Source organism: Sparus aurata, chromosome 5 (assembly GCF_900880675.1).
Source record: "Sparus aurata chromosome 5, fSpaAur1.1, whole genome shotgun sequence".
NCBI classification, from domain to species: domain Eukaryota; kingdom Metazoa; phylum Chordata; class Actinopteri; order Spariformes; family Sparidae; genus Sparus; species Sparus aurata.
The window spans coordinates 11116113-11134113 of NC_044191.1; the positions used below are offsets into that span (position 1 = coordinate 11116113).

General features: G+C 41.4%; 1 protein-coding gene across 2 annotated transcripts; it reads left to right on the forward strand.

The window, feature by feature from the left end:
• The first annotated feature begins 3631 nt into the window (after positions 1–3631).
• Positions 3632–17100, forward strand: bco2l (beta-carotene 15, 15-dioxygenase 2, like). 2 transcript variants are annotated; one of them, XM_030415711.1, is made up of 13 exons: positions 3632–3662; positions 4853–4891; positions 7990–8167; positions 8510–8721; positions 9182–9297; positions 9427–9529; positions 9651–9791; positions 12188–12348; positions 12725–12895; positions 14151–14288; positions 15002–15184; positions 15367–15477; positions 16827–17100. In XM_030415711.1, the coding sequence occupies exons 1-13, from the start codon at positions 3647–3649 to the stop codon at positions 16941–16943; spliced, it is 1686 nt and encodes a 561-aa protein (XP_030271571.1). In that variant the 5' UTR covers positions 3632–3646; the 3' UTR covers positions 16944–17100. The 2 variants fall into 2 exon arrangements, with proteins under 2 accessions (XP_030271571.1, XP_030271572.1); XM_030415712.1 differs by lacking the exons at positions 3632–3662; positions 4853–4891 and adding an exon at positions 7512–7548.
• Positions 17101–18001: the final 901 nt, after the last annotated feature.

Below are 18001 nucleotides of genomic sequence, written 5' to 3' on the forward strand. Positions count from 1 at the left end.
GAACAGCAGCTGAACCCTGAATGACACTCTGTGTGAGGTTTATGGTTGGGTTATATCACATTGGGGCAGTAAACACTGTCCTGCCCATTGCCTTTCCCCGTGTGGAGCAAAGGAGAAAGATTTTGCAATAAAGTATAAACATTATTGTGGCAGGTCGGCGGTGTTGGCTGCAGTCAGCTGTGTGTTTTTTTCTTTTCTCTCCTTGCATACCTCTTTGTATCCAACAACATCACCAATGGTATGTAGCGTGCCACTGCACAGTGTGTTGGATCTTCTAGTTTTGTAGCAGTAGTATAATGTTTAGCTCAATCTGAGCCCACGTACATCCATATTGTCAAGCTTTTTGCCTATTTAAAAATATACAGCTGTATTTTCCAGGGGCTTCCTTATTTGCCACAGGCAGTGTATTTTGAGCTGGAGGGCTGATGTAAATCCAAACATCGTCTGTCTGCTGCTGATGTGCTTTTATCATTATCCTTTCTACTGATGGTAACAGAAATCCTCCCCTGCCTTCGCCTTCCGATTCTTGGTGCATATGTTTATTTCATTTTGATGTCTTGGTGTACTCTGGTTCTCAGCATTTTGGCTTATCATTCCTCAAAAAACTCCCATGTTGGGAACTACCGATTTAATTAAATCTCACAAGCACACATGACCGAACTGGTCTTCCCACAGATCTTGTATGTACTTGCCAGATTTCCATGTCTTTCATGCTGAGTGGGAGAGAGTAGCAGGGGAGTACTGGGGCTGGGTGCAGCCTGTCTCACTTCATACAGTGCTGTAGTGTTTAGAAGTACTTACAGCTTGAATGAATTATTTATTTGATTTGGCATATGAGGCTCGTACTCTCTCGTGTATGCTAATAGTTTACAGTCACTCCATGTTTACATTTTCAGTGGATGTTTATATTTTCTCCTCGCTGCCTTTTTTCTGTGACAAATAAATCAACCCTCAGTTACCCATGTTCCAGGAACAGCAGCCCACCTCAGTTTCACTGGAGACCATGTCAGGAACCAATCAGCCACTTTGAATGGGTAATTGGTGTACTGGCTTGTTTTGTTTGTCTGATAGTTCATTCCAGTAAACCCGATGGACATATCGGGGGCGACTCCACTATTATTTTTTTCAATAATTTATGTTTCCAGGTCATGGAGAGTACTAGTGCATATCTGAAAAGTAGTATGAAGCTTTTTGTGGCTCCAGAGGAAGATGCATCTAATCTGATAAATTCCCTCCAGTGATGTCACTCAATGTCTAAGTTGCATTGTGGGCGATAGAGGCGTGAGAGAGAGTTTTTTTTCTTTTTAAGAAAGAAGATAGCAGTGAATAATAATATCTCTTGTTCTGCTGTATCAATTTTGATCATTTGTTTGCAAATTGTCTAACATTGTTCAGACTGGAAAACTCGACCAGTGGACTGCTTTACAAAACCTTGTGCCTACATTACCCACAATGCAGCTTAGCTACTGAGTGACATCAATGGCTCAGATGACATGTGGCTTTCTCTGGAGCCACAAAAGCCTTTACACTGCTTTTTTCAAGTGTGGGGTAACACTTTAATGTGTCTTGTATTTGACTTGCTAGACTGGATATGTGCCGTAGCAGACGGTGCCTGTAGGACATTGATTCACTCCCTGACCTTGGAATTGACGTGTGTAAACACGTATTCGTAGTGTGTGAATTTCGCAAGTTAATTCTATGCTCCAAACACACAGGAACTTTTTTAGTTCATAGTTTGGCTGTTGACTTTATTCTCTGTTTGAGATAAATGATATCTCTATATCAGATGTTGCATTGATACCCTGTGCGCAAAGGTGGACTTTAAGTGCTATATTATAGCAAATTATAGTGTTATTTACATTATTCTGTTATTCAGTATTTCTAAAAGGAAAATATTTGTAAGTGTAAACCTGTACAACCTTCTTTTAATATACAGGAAACCTGTGAAGTGTTTTCTAGTGTATTCTAACTCCTACGCCACAGTGATTATGAACTCGACGAGCAGATATTTATTAAGAAATCTCAAACACTGCTGTAGCTGAATTTGGCATTCACAAAAGTGCGAAAAGGTGAAAAGGTCATCCAAAAATGAAAATTCAGCCATTACCAACAGTGTCACTTTGTGCAGATACAAAGTCAGGTAACAGCAGCAGGCGGCGCGGGGCTGCAGTGATAAACGCTGTTGCATCACAGCAAGAAGGTCCATGTGTTTGAATCCTGCTTGGGCTGGGCCTTTCTGTGCCGGGCTTGCATGTTCTTTGCAGGTTTCCTCTACACCATCACAACATGCACACTGGTTGATCTTGTCCTTGACCAAGGCACTGGTTTAGATCCATGGTCCCTGGGCACACACTCCTCCCTCTGCTCACTTGGAATAGGTTAAATGCACGGTTCACTACTTTACAATTTGATATTTGATCAAGATTTTTCTTTTAAAACATAAAAAAAAAATAAACAACCCCCTCCAAAGACATATTCTTCATTGCTAAGCCAAAAGCATTTAAAACCCTGTCCAAAGTGGGTGAAAACTAACCTTATTCCTCTACGAAACAATTATGAAACAGAATATATGAGACATATATGTTGTTTTTTTTAAAATACTGTCTTATTTTTATTTTTTGTCCACAAAAGGTGTTATTTGTTATTTTAGTTTTTTATTAATCTATATTTCTCTACATTTGAGTGTTCTCCCTATGGGGTATAGTTCTTCTTCATTACAGCATGTCATGTCATTTATACACACACATATCTGTAGAGTTAATCATAGCAATTTGGTGTTGGAAGAGGCACAACTATTTCAGATGCTGGAGGCCTGATTTTCCCCTATGCAGGGTTATTTAGGGTTTAGTGGAGCCTGCAGTGTCATTGAACTTAAATAAAAGTGCATCAGAATTGGACACAGAAGCTGAATATTTCCCAGCCAATTAACACTGAGTGGTCATTGGCAAAAAAGTCTCATTAACTTTGCTTGGTTGTTGCCTTATATAGATTAAAATAGCAGCAAAGTATTTTTGCAACTTTCCTTTGAACACTCAACCTAAATCATGAGTTTCCAGATGACACAGGGCTAAAGATGACTGACAAGATGCAAGACACATACTTCCCAGTTATTATGGATATTTTATGTAGCTTGATTCAGCAAAAATGTGTATGAACCCTGACTGCTGTGTGATGTACCTGACCTTAAACTGCATGAAGATTAACAATGTATAGTGAGATTAGATAATCGCAGCAAATGTGCACCAAGTACGTGGACTAAGTACTATAGATAATCTAAAGGTCGTCAAACGTGTACACAGTATGTACTCTATGGTAACAAGATATACTCTGTGTACACAACATATGCTTAAGTTCTGTTTAACTAATGCACAACTCTTGATGATTAATGCATGTATCCAGCGGTAATGTATATGCATTACAGGTATAATTTGTAAGAATTCTCTATCTGTCAAAATCATCCTCAAAACAAATAGGGAGCAGTGTATCGCTAGAGTAACCAGTGCTACACAGCTGCTGCTAACAATAGCAGCTCCAGCTAGTTAGCTCAGTAAGCCATGCAGCTAGCTGTCCAGACTTGTGCTGTGTTCCGATATTCATACTTCCATGAGTACACTTAAACGTAGTACACTATCCGCACTTACTAAGTATGCAGATTTCAGCAGGTGAGTGTTGTTCCAAATCTAATACTCCGTGCTGCACTTACCGGAAATCACGATCGTGACAGCCGGCGCGGCTTGTCACCCGCCAAAAACATCCCGCTTTGACCGGTGAACAAAAGACATCTATGACTTTACTTTTTAACAATTACAGTCCTACAATCCTGCAGTATGGCTCCGCTGCAGGCGCTGTCGTCTCAGTAGCCATTAAAAAAATAAATTCAAGCTGAGGGCCTCTGCCAGGCTCTGCTTCTTCCGCTACGTAGACAAGATGGCGGCCGTTGAGTGTGTAAAGTATACATCGTTGCACACTCAACGTTTTTGCCGTTATGAGGGCAACATCCGGGTCCTTTAGGTACACTTCTTTTCGCCGCGATCGATATCGGAACACCCTAAGTACTCAAACTAAGTATAGTAAGTACGGGAAGGATGGATATCGGAACACGGGTTTGGAGGTCGGAGCACCCCGGGGAGGTGTTTGGTGTTTACACTGCTAGCTAAGAAACTTTAGACTTGAATGAAACGGGGCTTGCTGATTAGCATGATAACTTCAGTAGATATCTCTGCAACACAATACACAGAGGACATAATGACAAAACTGTTATTTCTTAACATTCTGTTGAAAGTGTAAGTGAATTTAAATTCACTAAAATCCATATTGCCATATTGCCCCTTTAATACATGGTTTATAAAGCATTTCATTGTTAACGGAGAAATTACTATTTACTGGTTGTTCAACTATAAATAGACCATATTAACATGCCAGAGTTATATAACTGTATTTCTGATATGCTTATTAGGTAAATGTTTGCATTCGACAACCACTTTTATTTTAAAGATAGATCATTTTTCCTATGGAAACAGGTACTGTTCTGCTTGTAGAGCAGCTGAGCAAACATACAGGTTTTATGTCACTGGAATCTACATAATTTGGTTGCAATTAAATAATGTAACTGTGAGTTAACACCCGTTATCCAACGATCTAATAAGTGTTAATTAATCACATGAGGTGATTCTAATTTGAGCAACAGTGTTTCATGAAGCAGCCCGCGCTGGTTTAATTACACAGCCAACACCGCACCTTACTGTTGTTTACTGCCAGGGATTACTTTCTTTACCTGGCAAGTGACAAAAGGTTCAAAGGTCTCCCTCAGGGCTCGTATAAATCCCCTGCGTTTGTCTGATCGACTCCACAGAGCAACCAGCCATGTCCAAGAGCAAAGAGACAACCAGCAGTGAGTAGACCTGCACACACATTACAACTGAAGAATGAATCAAGGCTGTTGATGAGTTATAAATTCAGTATGTTATTCATATTGGATGAAGATGAAAAGATGAGGCCAAAATAAAGATGTTTAGTTTGCATAGTTTTCAGAAAAAGGGGGAACATTTTCTTGCTAGCTAGTTTATCATTTATTCGGAGGAATGGGCACGACTAACTGAATCCACATTCAACAAGTGCACATTTGCAGCAGTGCTGGTGTGTTGCCGGGAGCAGGGATAAACAATAGCATCTCATTGAAAACCCCTCATATTCCACACAGAAACAAACAGAATACACACAGATGGGTGCATTTGAATAATGTGGTTTAGACCTGATGGTATTTTGTTGCATTTCAAAACCAGATATCCAGCTGCAATAGTACATCTTGGCATTTTCTATTGTTCCTTCTCTATGGTCTCCTGTCGAATCAGAGCTTTTGACGGAATATGAACAATGTCTCATTAACAGCTTTTAGTCATTCTCAGCTGTGAACCAAAGGCAGAAAACTGTCGAACAGGTCCCTGCACGGTGGAAATGAAAAGAACAGAAATTAAAAAGATGGGCAGGAATATGACAGCTAATTCCAACAAGGTCATTTGCTCGCACACTGACATGCTGTTGGTGCCGTGAGGAAAACAGTTTGTTAAAGCAATAGCTGTTACAAATAAACTACTGTTGCAACTGTGATTACCAAAAATGAAAGATACAAAAAAGCAATACCTGAAGCTATTATCCACACCAGTTCTGAGCTCGTCAGTGTCGCAGTTTTGTTTTCAAGAGACTCAATTTTATATGCAGCAGTAGGAAACTACATGAACCCCCCCCCCCAAAAAAATGTCCGCACGCATTCAGGCATCATTTGCAATGCTGCAGTAATCACATCAAAACTCACAAAGTCAACATTGTAAGCGATTGTTAAAGCCTACAGCGGTTATCTCTCTATTGCACATTCTCGCTTTTATTGTCTGTTGTGCTGCTGTCATGGGAATGAACAAAATTCTGCCTCTGCTGATTGGCTGCAATAACAATTCACATAGTAGTAGAACTCAGCATGGTTCTCCGTATTGAACCGCGATGATTTGCTTTTGTTAATCACGCAACGCTCATACATTTTACAGTCTCCGTTATGGTGCAGAGATATGAGGTAATGAACGCAAATTGGTTATTGGATAACAGATAAGACGGTAGATAGTGCAGGTGTCATTCACAGGGCATGACCCCAAAGAGCCATATACGTATCCAAGCAGGAGCTGTAACAATGCATGAGCTCTCCTGCGAAGAGATCACGTGGTTCTCACTAAACTTTTATGGCATGTGTGGTTTGGCAGGTAATTCAGCTGCTGTGGTGTGAACAGAAGGATGAAGTTGGAAAGTGTGTCGTACTGTTTATAGACGGCATACCGAGACCAATTTGGTAAACGATTTGGTTTAGATTTTTCAATTTGAACCATGTTAATTTGAACATGTGAGGCACAATCACAGCGAAAATCCCATCACTTCCCTAAAATTGAATGCGTTTGTGTCTTCTAGCCTGCGAGTGGGATTGCTTCATTGCTGCTATCAGCTGACTGCTAACAAATGGTTTTCTATAGGGTCTCACATCACTTCCTCATTCACACTTGCTCAAAGTTCCAAAGCTATAAATGGTTCACAGCACCACACCTTGTCGGTACAAGTCTGCAGAGATCTACCTGTGTCTCTCTGTGTGTGTGTGTGTGTGTGTGTGTGTGTGTGCGCGTGTGTGTGTGTGTGTGTCTGTGTGTGTGTGTTTGTGTTTGTGAAATAGAGAGAGAGAGAGAGAGAGAGAGAGAGAGAGAGAGAGAGAGAGAGAGAGAGGGAGAGAGAGACTGTGGGGCTCAAGTGCTCTCAGAGGTGGCAAAAGAACACACATTCTTTCTCAAGCAGAAGTTAGAAAGCACAGGCTCCGAAATGTACTGAAAGTATAAAAATAAAAAGTATCCCTCTGAAGGACAATTCTACCGGCCATTCCTGTGCCAAGCTCACCGATTCAATTCAAAGATTATTAGACTTAAAGGAAGAATCAGTAGGATTTGACCGAGCTGTATGGAACAGCACCAGAAAGATGGTTGATTGTAAAGTCTCATTCCCAGGACGTTAAATACCAACATTCGGGTTGGTAAAGCAGCAAGACCACAGCAACAAAGCGAGAAAATACGAAAACACAGGGAGAGGGCTTCAGGTGAAGCCAACACCCCCCTTTCTCCCCAAAATGAAAATAAACAGTTATTCCCCTCAATAACAACTTTGAAAATGTAAGGAGTAGAAAGTACATGCAGACAGTGTGTTAAACTGTAGGGAGTAAAAGTAAAAAGTTGTCGGAAAAATAAAAGGTGAACTAAAAACTGCTAATAGGGTTTATTTTTAGCTCATACTATGATAAACTTGAGGCATGTTTATTGTAAAAGCTCCTCTCTGCATGCTGAGGGGAAGCTGTCACTCCGGTGCAGGGCTAGACCCGCGAGAGCACGGAGTTCCCTTGAGACTGCAGACACACTAAAGTGAAAGTAAACAAACTTAATGTGCAATGTTGGACGACGGAGGTCTTAAAAACCTGTTTGGTGTTTCATCTCACGTTGAGGAAAGGAATGAACAGCCGTACAGTTCCAGGTATTGTTTTAGTATTGTCTATAGTGTTTAGGAGGTGTCTATTCAGTCTATTATTGACACGGTTGTGTAGTTGGTCGGTCTAATCCATTCAGACAGTGAGCTAGACAGTCCACATTATGGGTGCATATCTGTTGATGAGTGGTTTTCCCACACCTCTTACCACTGTAGTTACCTACAATCCTCAGTTTACAGCATTTACACTGTTCTTATTCTTTTTGTAAGTTAAGTTGGGGGAATAAAGACCCACTTAAAATTCTATTCTGTGTCCAGTTCTGTATTTTTATTTTTTTTTCCGGGCCACACAAGTACAGTACAGATACCTTACAAATCTACCTAAATCACCTCTGGGTTCTCTCATGATTGTATTTAAATATCTTACAGAATTTACAGTCTCCTTTAACCAAAACCTCTCCTCCTCCTCCTCCTCCTCCTCCTCCTCAGTACCAAGCAGGGACCGATGTCCGCTCGCCAGAGGCCTGGAGAGCATGGCGCCTCTGGTGCGTTCTGTGGAGGAAACCCCTGATCCTATTCCCACCACCATCACGGGAAGAATTCCATCCTGGGTCAACGGGAGCTTCCTGAGGAATGGTCCCGGGAAGTTTGAATTTGGCAAAGACAGGTATTTGAGAAGCACTATGGAAGGACATCATGGCCAAAAGGTGTACAGTTTACAAATGACTTGAATTAAGTGAGCTTTATTGGACTGGCAGCGTGCAAAAAAGAACGCATTGCTCAGAATGTACAGTTTGGAGATATTGGGTGAAATAACTGTAGGGACACTGTTTGAACACAATATGAATTTACTGAGGTTTGACTTTCAGATTTAGAACCCCTTTTGTAGTATGGTGCAGGGGGGTACTTTTCCTTCACCCACGGAAATTCCCAATCCAATCACTCTCTCCACTTTGACTTACACGAATAACCTGCTGACAAATCCAATTGTTCTTTTTCCCCCTCTCAGATACACCCACTGGTTCGACGGCATGGCCATGATGCACCGCTTCCACATCAGTGACGGTGACGTTACCTACAGCAGTCGATTCCTGCGGAGCGACTCGTACATCCACAACTCGGAGAAGAACCGCATCGTGGTGTCGGAGTTTGGCACAGTAGCCATGCCTGATCCATGCAAGAACATCTTCGCACGCTTCTTTTCACGCTTTCAGATTCCCAGTATGTGTGTCTTCTTTACATATTGCATATTCCCATCTGTGGTTCACCTCAGTACGCCAGCAGTGCAAAATGCACCATTTAAAGTATTCAGTTCATTTGTGCAGAGGTACCAAGGCAGCTGTGCCAGATAACAAGGGACAAGTCAGAGAAAACCAAAATCACAGCATGTCTTTCATCAGGGCTCATGCCCTCAACTGAATGAGCTGCATTGTATATTGCAGCCTAGTGAAAACTGGTGTTACATCAGATTGTGTTTTTATTAAGGTAAAAGGAACACGAGTCAGTATTTGTGTGTAGTTGTCTGTTACGGAAAGAGCAATCCGGTGCATGATGTAAAAAAAAATCTCTGAAATGTTAAGTAGCAACAAATGGATGGTAGTTTCCAGTGATATCATTGAGAACAATGATCTCGCTTAACTGCTGTATGTAATAAGTTCCTGACATTTGTATGTGTGAATAGAGGCCACAGATAACGCCAGTGTGAACTTTGTCAAGTACAAAGGAGACTATTATGTCAGCACAGAAACCAACTACATGAGACGAGTCGACCCGCAGAGCCTGGAGACGAAGGAGAAGGTGAGTCAGAGTAACGTCCCCTTTGAATGCTAATGCTGATAAACTGTCAGGGGATAGAGATGAGGAAAATGAGTGCCTGTCGATAATGATGATCAGGATAATAAAGAGGATGATGCTGTCCATTCTAAGGTGGACTGGACTCAATACATTGCTGTCAACTCAGCTACAGCTCACCCACACTACAGCAGAGACGGGGCCACGTACAACATGGGCAACTCCTACGGCAAAGGAGGTAACCTTCATTCACTCCTTGCCTCCTCGCTTCCCACCTGTCCGCCTCCTAAACCATATACACCTGCATTTTATGTGACCCATCCTGCTGTACCACATCACTTGTTTCTGGGCCTCCCCAGGTTTCTTCTACAACATCATCCGTGTGCCTCCTCCTGATGAGACAGCGGCAAAGGCAGATTCTCCAGACTTCGCTGGAGCTGAAGTGATCTGCTCCATCCCCGCAGCCGAACCCAGGAAACCCTCCTATTATCACAGCTTTGGTGAGATGGAAACCTCAGTATAACAAACAGGCCTTAGCTTCTTTGAGGAGTCCACATCCTGCACGTGTACTGACGTGGAATTAATGAATTCTATGAAACACTTTGTTTTACCCCTGCACTGACAGGGTGAGTCTACTCAGTGAGAGAGAGCGTCACAGTTTTTTTTTTTGTTGCAGCTCTTATTAATTGCTAATGTGAATTCTAGTCTCATCCTGCTTCTTTTTTTGTCAATCAGAGCTCCTTTGTGTTTCTGTTTCAGCTCACACTATCTCTCTCTGTCTATAACTCTGCCTCTGACTCACACAACACACTTTCTCTCCTACTTTTGCAAAAAATATTAACTGTATTAAAAAGACACAATCAACTTTTTTCCCCCTAGGAATATATCAGGATAATTTGCGTAGCTTTTTGCCTGATTGCAAACTGTTGTGTGTCTATATTTTATGTCAGCAACCTTTATTGCAGATGTTTATGCGGTTAGGTTTGGTGTGTGCTCTGCTCCTTTTCAGGATGCTCTTAAAGAATTACTTCTCCCAGTGGAGTTATTTTTCCTGCTGGGAGAACTAATCCCCCCTAATAAACAAATACATGAATATTAGATCTTAGGAAAGTCGGCAGTAGCAAAAGCTTAGGGCACACCACGTAATGTGGTGGTCGAGGGTGGTTTAGGAGGCTGCGACTGCACTGGCATTAGCTTGTAAGCAGAGTAAAAAGTAAGGAAAGTAAAGTTACAGTGTTCACACAGCAGTGGAAGAGCATCCTAGAGGACAATTTATATTTTTTTCAATTCAACACGCGGGCATCCAAGATGGCACTTTGTTGTTATCTGAATAAACTTAACGTATCAAAACTAATAAATGTGCTTCATTATAAATCATAATTATACAGTTAAAAGTAAAATTATACATATATTTGCATGTATGTATACACTGTATACTATGGGCCTACTGATGGCAAGCCAATTTTGAATCTGAATTACTGTTTTTTTTTATGTGATTGCATATCAGATGAGTGGCAATCAATACAGTGCATCCCTCTGTGCGGGCCAAACAATCCCCCTTAATCCAAATACATTTTAAACCACCAGTGACTTCTAAACTGTAATTTAAGTTAACCAGATCCACTTCGAATTGTACTCACTCCCATAAATATGCCTGACTTCTTTCAGTAAGATTGATACACTATTCCCTGAGAAATTAATGAAAATATTCAAAACACAATGTGCGATGATGAAGACGATAAGAATAAAATTCCTGGATCTGTCCTTTTATCCAGATTCGCACATAAAGTTAATAAAGGTCTGTTTTGGGCCGAGGCCAGTCCTCCATCCAAGTTTAAGTGGAAATCCTTTCATTGGTTTTTGTGTTATCCTGCTGACAAACCAACCAACAAACAAACTCTGATGAAAACATGACCTCCTTGGCAGTGGTAATACATTTATTTAAAATTATGCTACTTTGGGTCTGACGCAGCATGCAATCTGCAAGTTAACTGGGAACTAAAGCGATTCAATAAATGTAGTATAAAGTAGAATATTTGCCTGGAAAATTTACTAGAACAGAAGTATAAAGAAGCAGAAAATGGAAAAACTCCAGTAAAGTAAAAAAACAAATTCCAACACTGTATTAATAGTCAGCCAAGCAGCTGATAAGAAAAGAAGCTCCTGATAATGACGCATTATGCTGATGCCAATCAGTTTATGCTGGCCTGACTTCATTAGGCTTGATCTAACACAATGTTGCCCCATTTGGTTTTCATACTGCACCAGTTCACTGATTATATCTCAGTCTATATTTCCAGCAGACCACCCTTGCTTTGTCAGACTGTCTGGCACCGAGGAATCTAACAAGTGATGGAACATTGTACGGCTATACAAGGCACCACATAATTACTTCTGCCAGTAGAGTTACAGTGGATAGGAGGGGGGTATATTTTTCCCTCATGTCAGGAAGGGTTGGTGCTGAGACAAGAAAGAATAATTTTGCAAACTGGCCGGCTAATAAACGAGCAACAGTGGATGTGGCCTCCTGCGAAAAGGGAAATGACTTCAGGAAAAGATCCTTTTCACAGATTTTCCATTACTGGTCCAATTAAACAACATGGGGCCACTTACAAACTCATTTTCAGTTTACATACAGACATAAATGCCCTATTTAAAAAAAAAAAATCCAAATTAGTGTCGCACCCTGAAATAATTATCTTTGACCCAGTTCATGTATATTTAGGAAAATATCTGAGGCATACCAGTGGGGCATTGCAAAAACAAGAAACTAGTAAACAGAATCAGAATCACGCAATAACATTTAAGCTCATCATCCCACCATGACACAGCAGGTCCACAGTATATGAGCTAAAAAAAAAAATCAATCAATCACCTCCCTCCTCTCTCTCCTCAGTCATGTCGGAGAACTACATCGTTTTCATCGAGCAGCCGATCAAGCTAGACCTGCTCAAGTTCATGCTGTACAGAATCCAGGGAAAGAGCTTCCACAAGGTCATGATCTGGGAGCCTAAGTATGACACCATCTTCCACTTGGTCAACAGGCACACTGGCAAGGTGGGTTCGGATTAGTTCCCTGCACAGGAGTAGACATACTCCACCAGAGTGAAATAGGAAGCATACTTGCTCATTTGCTGAACACCCTGAACAGAAAAAAGGAAAACTGCGAGCTAATCTCTTCACGCATGGCGACGTTCTTTCCTTATTTATTTTGATGAAGTCACACTTTGATGGCATAGCCTTTTCTCATACATTGTTACTCTCAATTTTCTCATCTCATTACACAGCGTACCCATTAAGCATACAATATCAAACTTTCGAAATGGAAAGGTGCGACGCAGTAATGGCATGTGCCTGCGAGGAGGCCGAGAAAAACCGACACAGAAACTCCTTCTTGATTGACTTCATAACATTTTTGTTTTGTCAATAACAGGTGAGTAAAGTGAGGTACCGTGCAGCACCCATGTTCACGCTGCATCAGATCAACGCCTATGAAGACAACGGGTTCTTGGTTATGGACATGTGCTGTGGAGATGACGGCGACTCCATTGGAGACTTCACACTGGAGAACCTCCGCAAAGGCTCAGGAGAGGAAATGGACAAGGTAAACGCAACCAGTTTGACTCACAATCACATACAAACCCAGACGTAATCCAATTGTCGTGTATATTGATTTATAATTTCTCATCAATGAGCAGAGCAGATTTAAGTGCTGCCTTTTACTGGCCTATTTCAGTGGAGGTGTTTGTCGGTGAAGTATATGATGTTTCTCTTTCCACCATTGCTAGTTTACATTTCTTGCCATCGACCCGTCCATTCAGTTTTGACCTACTTTAAAACTGCCCACAAAACATCCATCTATTCGCAAGCTTTTAAAGAGGTTGCTGAGTTTTTCTGTGTAAGGGCCATCTTTTTCACCAAGGTTATCTTATCTTTCTCTCTTAGCAGAGTCTTTCTCTTAGGCCGACACGGTTGAATGATATCTGATATTCTCTTCTTTTCCCTTTCTGTAGTCGATCATGAATTGGTCGGTTTCTGATTCAATAAGCTTTTCAAAACGCTGCTATTTCAAATGTGGGGAAGCGTGTTTCTTTCATCAAAACATAATCATTTACATTTCATATGTAGAAATGCCTCCAACAATATCACTGCCATGTAAGTACATGGCTTTTTTCACCAGACAAATGTTAACAAGATCAGTTTCTGCTAAACCACAGATGTAAGCTGTATGTTTCTTAATGGTACAATTTATGTTTGTTCGGGTTCCACTTTCTATTTATCTCTTGTCACAACGCTGTGCTTATGCTCAGGTTAGGTTAAGGCACAAAAAATGGTTGCTGAAAAAAAAGCATGGTTTGGCTTAAAATACCTCCTTTGCTTGCCACAAACACTGCTGGAAATGTCCTGAGGTCTTCTTTAAAACTCCTGTTTCTGTCGCCGCTAACACAGCTGGAAACAGCCTGACTTCCCATAGGAAATATCTGGTTTGGTCGCCACGAACACGGCTGGAGAGGTCTGGAGCCCTTCTTAAAAATATCAACTGGTGTAGCGCTTACAAATGCTGCAACACAGACTCATACTGCTGTTTCATGTTAACGTCAACACCGTCCCCTTCACCTCCTGATGTGGAGGCTGTTAATAGACATGCAATGTGAACATGATATGGCACATGTTGTACAAATGTCAGTATGGTACTCAGCCTCTTGGACGTATCTTTGGTTTGCAGAAACGTGACTGCTAATATCATATGCTGGCAACTTGGCTGGTTTTGATCTGATTGTTCCTGAGGTTGCAATGCACCTTTCAGTCAAAGGAGCCCCTCTCACAGTTTTTCATATCTGCCTGATTTCTTTTGACAGTTCTACAACTCGCTGTGCAGAAACCTCCCAAGGAGATACGTCCTGCCCCTGACTGTGGACCAAAAAACTCCTTTGGACCAAAACCTTGTCACTCTCAATAGCTTTAAAGCCACAGCAACTATGACGAAGCCAGGAGAGGTACGTTTGAACTTAGTGGAGAACACTCATCTTGCATACGAAGTCATGTTATACTGTACATAATGCTCAATACGGTTTTCCTGGAATCAAGCAAAGAGTGAGACCTATAATCATGATGAATGCAGCCAATTCACTCCCACACGCTCGAACTGAGCAATTATCCAGCTCGATGAGACACTTAGGGTACTTTCTGCAGTAGTCGTTTTATAACTTAAGGCAGTTAGAAAAGTGATGTCAAAATGAGAGTCCACCATGGGGCTGAACAATTCCGTTCACAATTGAGCATGCACACACAGACAGTCCAACATTTTCTTGTGATGGAATACGTCTGAAATGTAATAGAAAGTGTGGTGTTTTAGTTGTCATGACTACCTGAGTGACACTGTCCTCAGTTTTAGTTCTCAGTGTGAAACAGCTGTGTAAATGCTGCTGGCTTCCACAGACACTGAAGAATTATAAAACAATATGGGCTTGTATTGCAACTGAAGGTACATGTATTTTTTAAGGTAAAATTAAAAGAAATTGATTTATTCTTGCAAAAGTTTGAAATGAATATCCAGGATCTTGTTTAGGTATCCATTTAACTGTTTTAGAGAATAATGCAGTATTGATTCTAGCCCTCGCAGCTTACAGTAATTCGGGTCTGCTGGGGTGCATTACTGTGATATTTTTTGGGGCTAAAATGTAAAAGCTGCACCGACTTTCTCCTTCAGGTTTACATGACCCACGAGGAGCTTCACGACGACGAGCTGCTGCAGTACGGCGGCCTCGAGTTCCCTCAGATCAACTATGAGAAGCACAATGGCAGACCTTACCGCTACTTCTACTCCTGCGGCTTTGGAAACGTCTTCAGCGACTCCCTGCTCAAGATGGATGTCCACACCAAAGAGCTTAAGGTCTCTATTAATCAAAGACTACTTAGGGAGACCTCATTGTTAACTGGGGCCGGGTATTATCACATCAAAGTTACGTCTACTGCTGTCTCTCTATCGCTGAGGCCAGTGGGTTGGGAGTTGGTTTTATAACATGAAACAGCTCCGAGTGAAAGGGGATGTTTATGTAATCTCTCCCTGTCTAGGTGTGGCGTTACCCCGGATTGTACCCGTCTGAGCCTGTCTTTGTTGCTTCGCCCCAAGCTACTGATGAAGATGATGGAGTGGTCATGTCAGTTATCATCACACCCAGAGAAGTAAGTTAAGAGCTGCAAAGAAAAATAAAGACCCGCACAACACAATGCACAGGAGCGGGCGGCAGACTGGTTGTTATTTTACCAGTGACAACATTGCTTTGACTGATATTGACATGAGATTCTAACAGTGCACTTAATCACAGAAATATAAATAAAAAGGATACATAACCTCTGTGTGCTTTCAAAGCAGACTATACACACAACAAAATCTACAATTAGTTAAAGATATATTAAGCAATAATTCTGCATTAGATTAGATTTTATTGAGTTGTGTACTTCAGTTGCATTATACCGAACGTTTCCGGCTGTCAAGTCAGTGGGTGAGGAAGGAAGTAGGTGAACGAGACTAAAACATTAACTCATGCACGAACGCGTCTACAGGAGTCATGTCTGATTTCAACAGCAGTGGTGGCTGGGACAGAAAAGGGACAAAGGGAGTTTGACCACAGGTTCTTTTGCATATGTCTGTGTTACTCGCCTGCTTTTCACGTCAAACAGCCAGCTTACTTTACAGTCCATTAACCAACGCTAATGACCGATGGCACGCACCTAGGGTGTGTGTGTCTGTGTGTTTGAATTCGGGTCAATCACTGAACTCAGCACTCACCAGAGATTGTCGTTCTGTCTTTTCTTTTTCTCATCTCCTCTTTGTAACGTTACGTGAATGAAGTAAAGTACATTTCCCCTCCAGCTTCAGTGAGAGTTGAGCTGGTTAGAGCAGTGAGAGGCGGCTAAAATGAAAGACCCTTCGTTTTGCTTTTGACAGAGATCCCCGCGTAAATTACATATTGTGCATTTAAAGTTAGAGAAGGCCATTCTGGGGAAAATAGTTGATTGTCGAGTTTCATTCCAGGTTCTCAAATACTGATGCTTTGGTAGGTATTTGGCCTGAAATTCTACCCCAAAATTGTCGGCATTTGACGACCTGCGAACTTGACTGAACAATCAACTATTTTCTACAGAAGAGCCTTCCATATCAGGACCTCAATATATTCATTAGAAAGTTATTAGACACTATTAAAACTGAGTTGTTTTATTAGACATACTGAGAAAAGCATATTTAGATCATAACAAACAACAAGCAGTGATTAGGAGCTCATGGGTAGTATTTGTATAACATGGTTATGCCGAAGAAGGCTTTATAATCACTAATAAAGAGCCAATATACTACTATCATGCCTGCTAATAAGGATCTAGTAAATTGTTAATGTGTTTGCTAATCTAATACATATTCTTTGTACTGCATCCATGAGAAGATGAATGGTTTAATACTTTCTCTGCCATGGCTGTGGAAAGGGTGACCTTCTTCTTTACATAACATATTTAATCTCCTCTGCTTCTGTTTCCAGGAGAAAAGTACTTTCCTGCTCGTCCTGGATGCCAAAACCTTCACTGAGCTGGGCAGAGCAGAGGTACCTGTCAATGTTCCATACGGGACCCATGGTGTGTTTAACGAGATGGGCTAGATGTGCCACAGTTTGCAGCTCTGCTGTAAATTGCTGAGATTGAACCAGCAACCGGCCACTTAAACCACTGAAGAGAATATCTCTGTTTATGTCATTACGTGCAATATTCCTAAACTGTAAAAATAAGAGGAAAAAATAAATAATAGCTTGGAAAAACCTGCAGAGTCATGGTATTTGTTTGTGCCCCCTTGATAGGAATAGGTGCATGTCCTCACTGTGTGCTGCCATTACTGTCAGAAAGATGGCAATCTTTTGGAGACTAACAAGACAGAAAGCCCAGCATGGCATCAGCACACTGATAAAGTTTGTCCTCTATGTGTTCTTACAGTATGTGCTCTTGGAAGATGATGTCTGATCTTTCAGACAATGGCCACAGTATTGAGCGCCATGTGGATGATGCTCACTTGTGAGGAGCAATAATTTATGTGGAGAACGTAACAAAAAAAACAACAATATGAAAGGCAATACACACATTAAAATAAAATCCATTTCCCCCCCCTTTTTTTTGTTTAAACCAATAGAGTTTTTGCATCATCACGCCACTGGAAACGGTATACTCCCAGTGAGAACAGAACAGCACTTAGGATACATAAAAATGCATCAGAGGAAATTCAATTTCTGTCAAAGTAATGTGATAGAAATGGACGACGTCTGAAATGGCTGGAAAACAAATGGATCCAACTGGTCGATAGCCTCCAGAGAGTCTGGAAGAGGTCACATCGCAAGTGTAGGGCTGTTCATACACTCAAAACAACCCAAAACAAAGTTGACATACACATAAACACTGACATGAAGGACCTTGTCTGCAAACAAGAGCAGCTGTGTTGTTTCATCGTCTTAATCCGCGAGCTGAGGAGAACGACGTGAGATAAAGCAAACAGACCGCAGAATGTGAAGCAGCCCACAGCGACACTTGTCACTCGACCGTCTCCACGATCGACGTCGCTGATGCATACTTTCACTGGCTATTTTCCTTCACACATTGATTTGAACGGATGATTTATACTGACTCCGGGCTCTGCACCTGACACAGCCACTCTTCGCTGTGTTTCAAATAT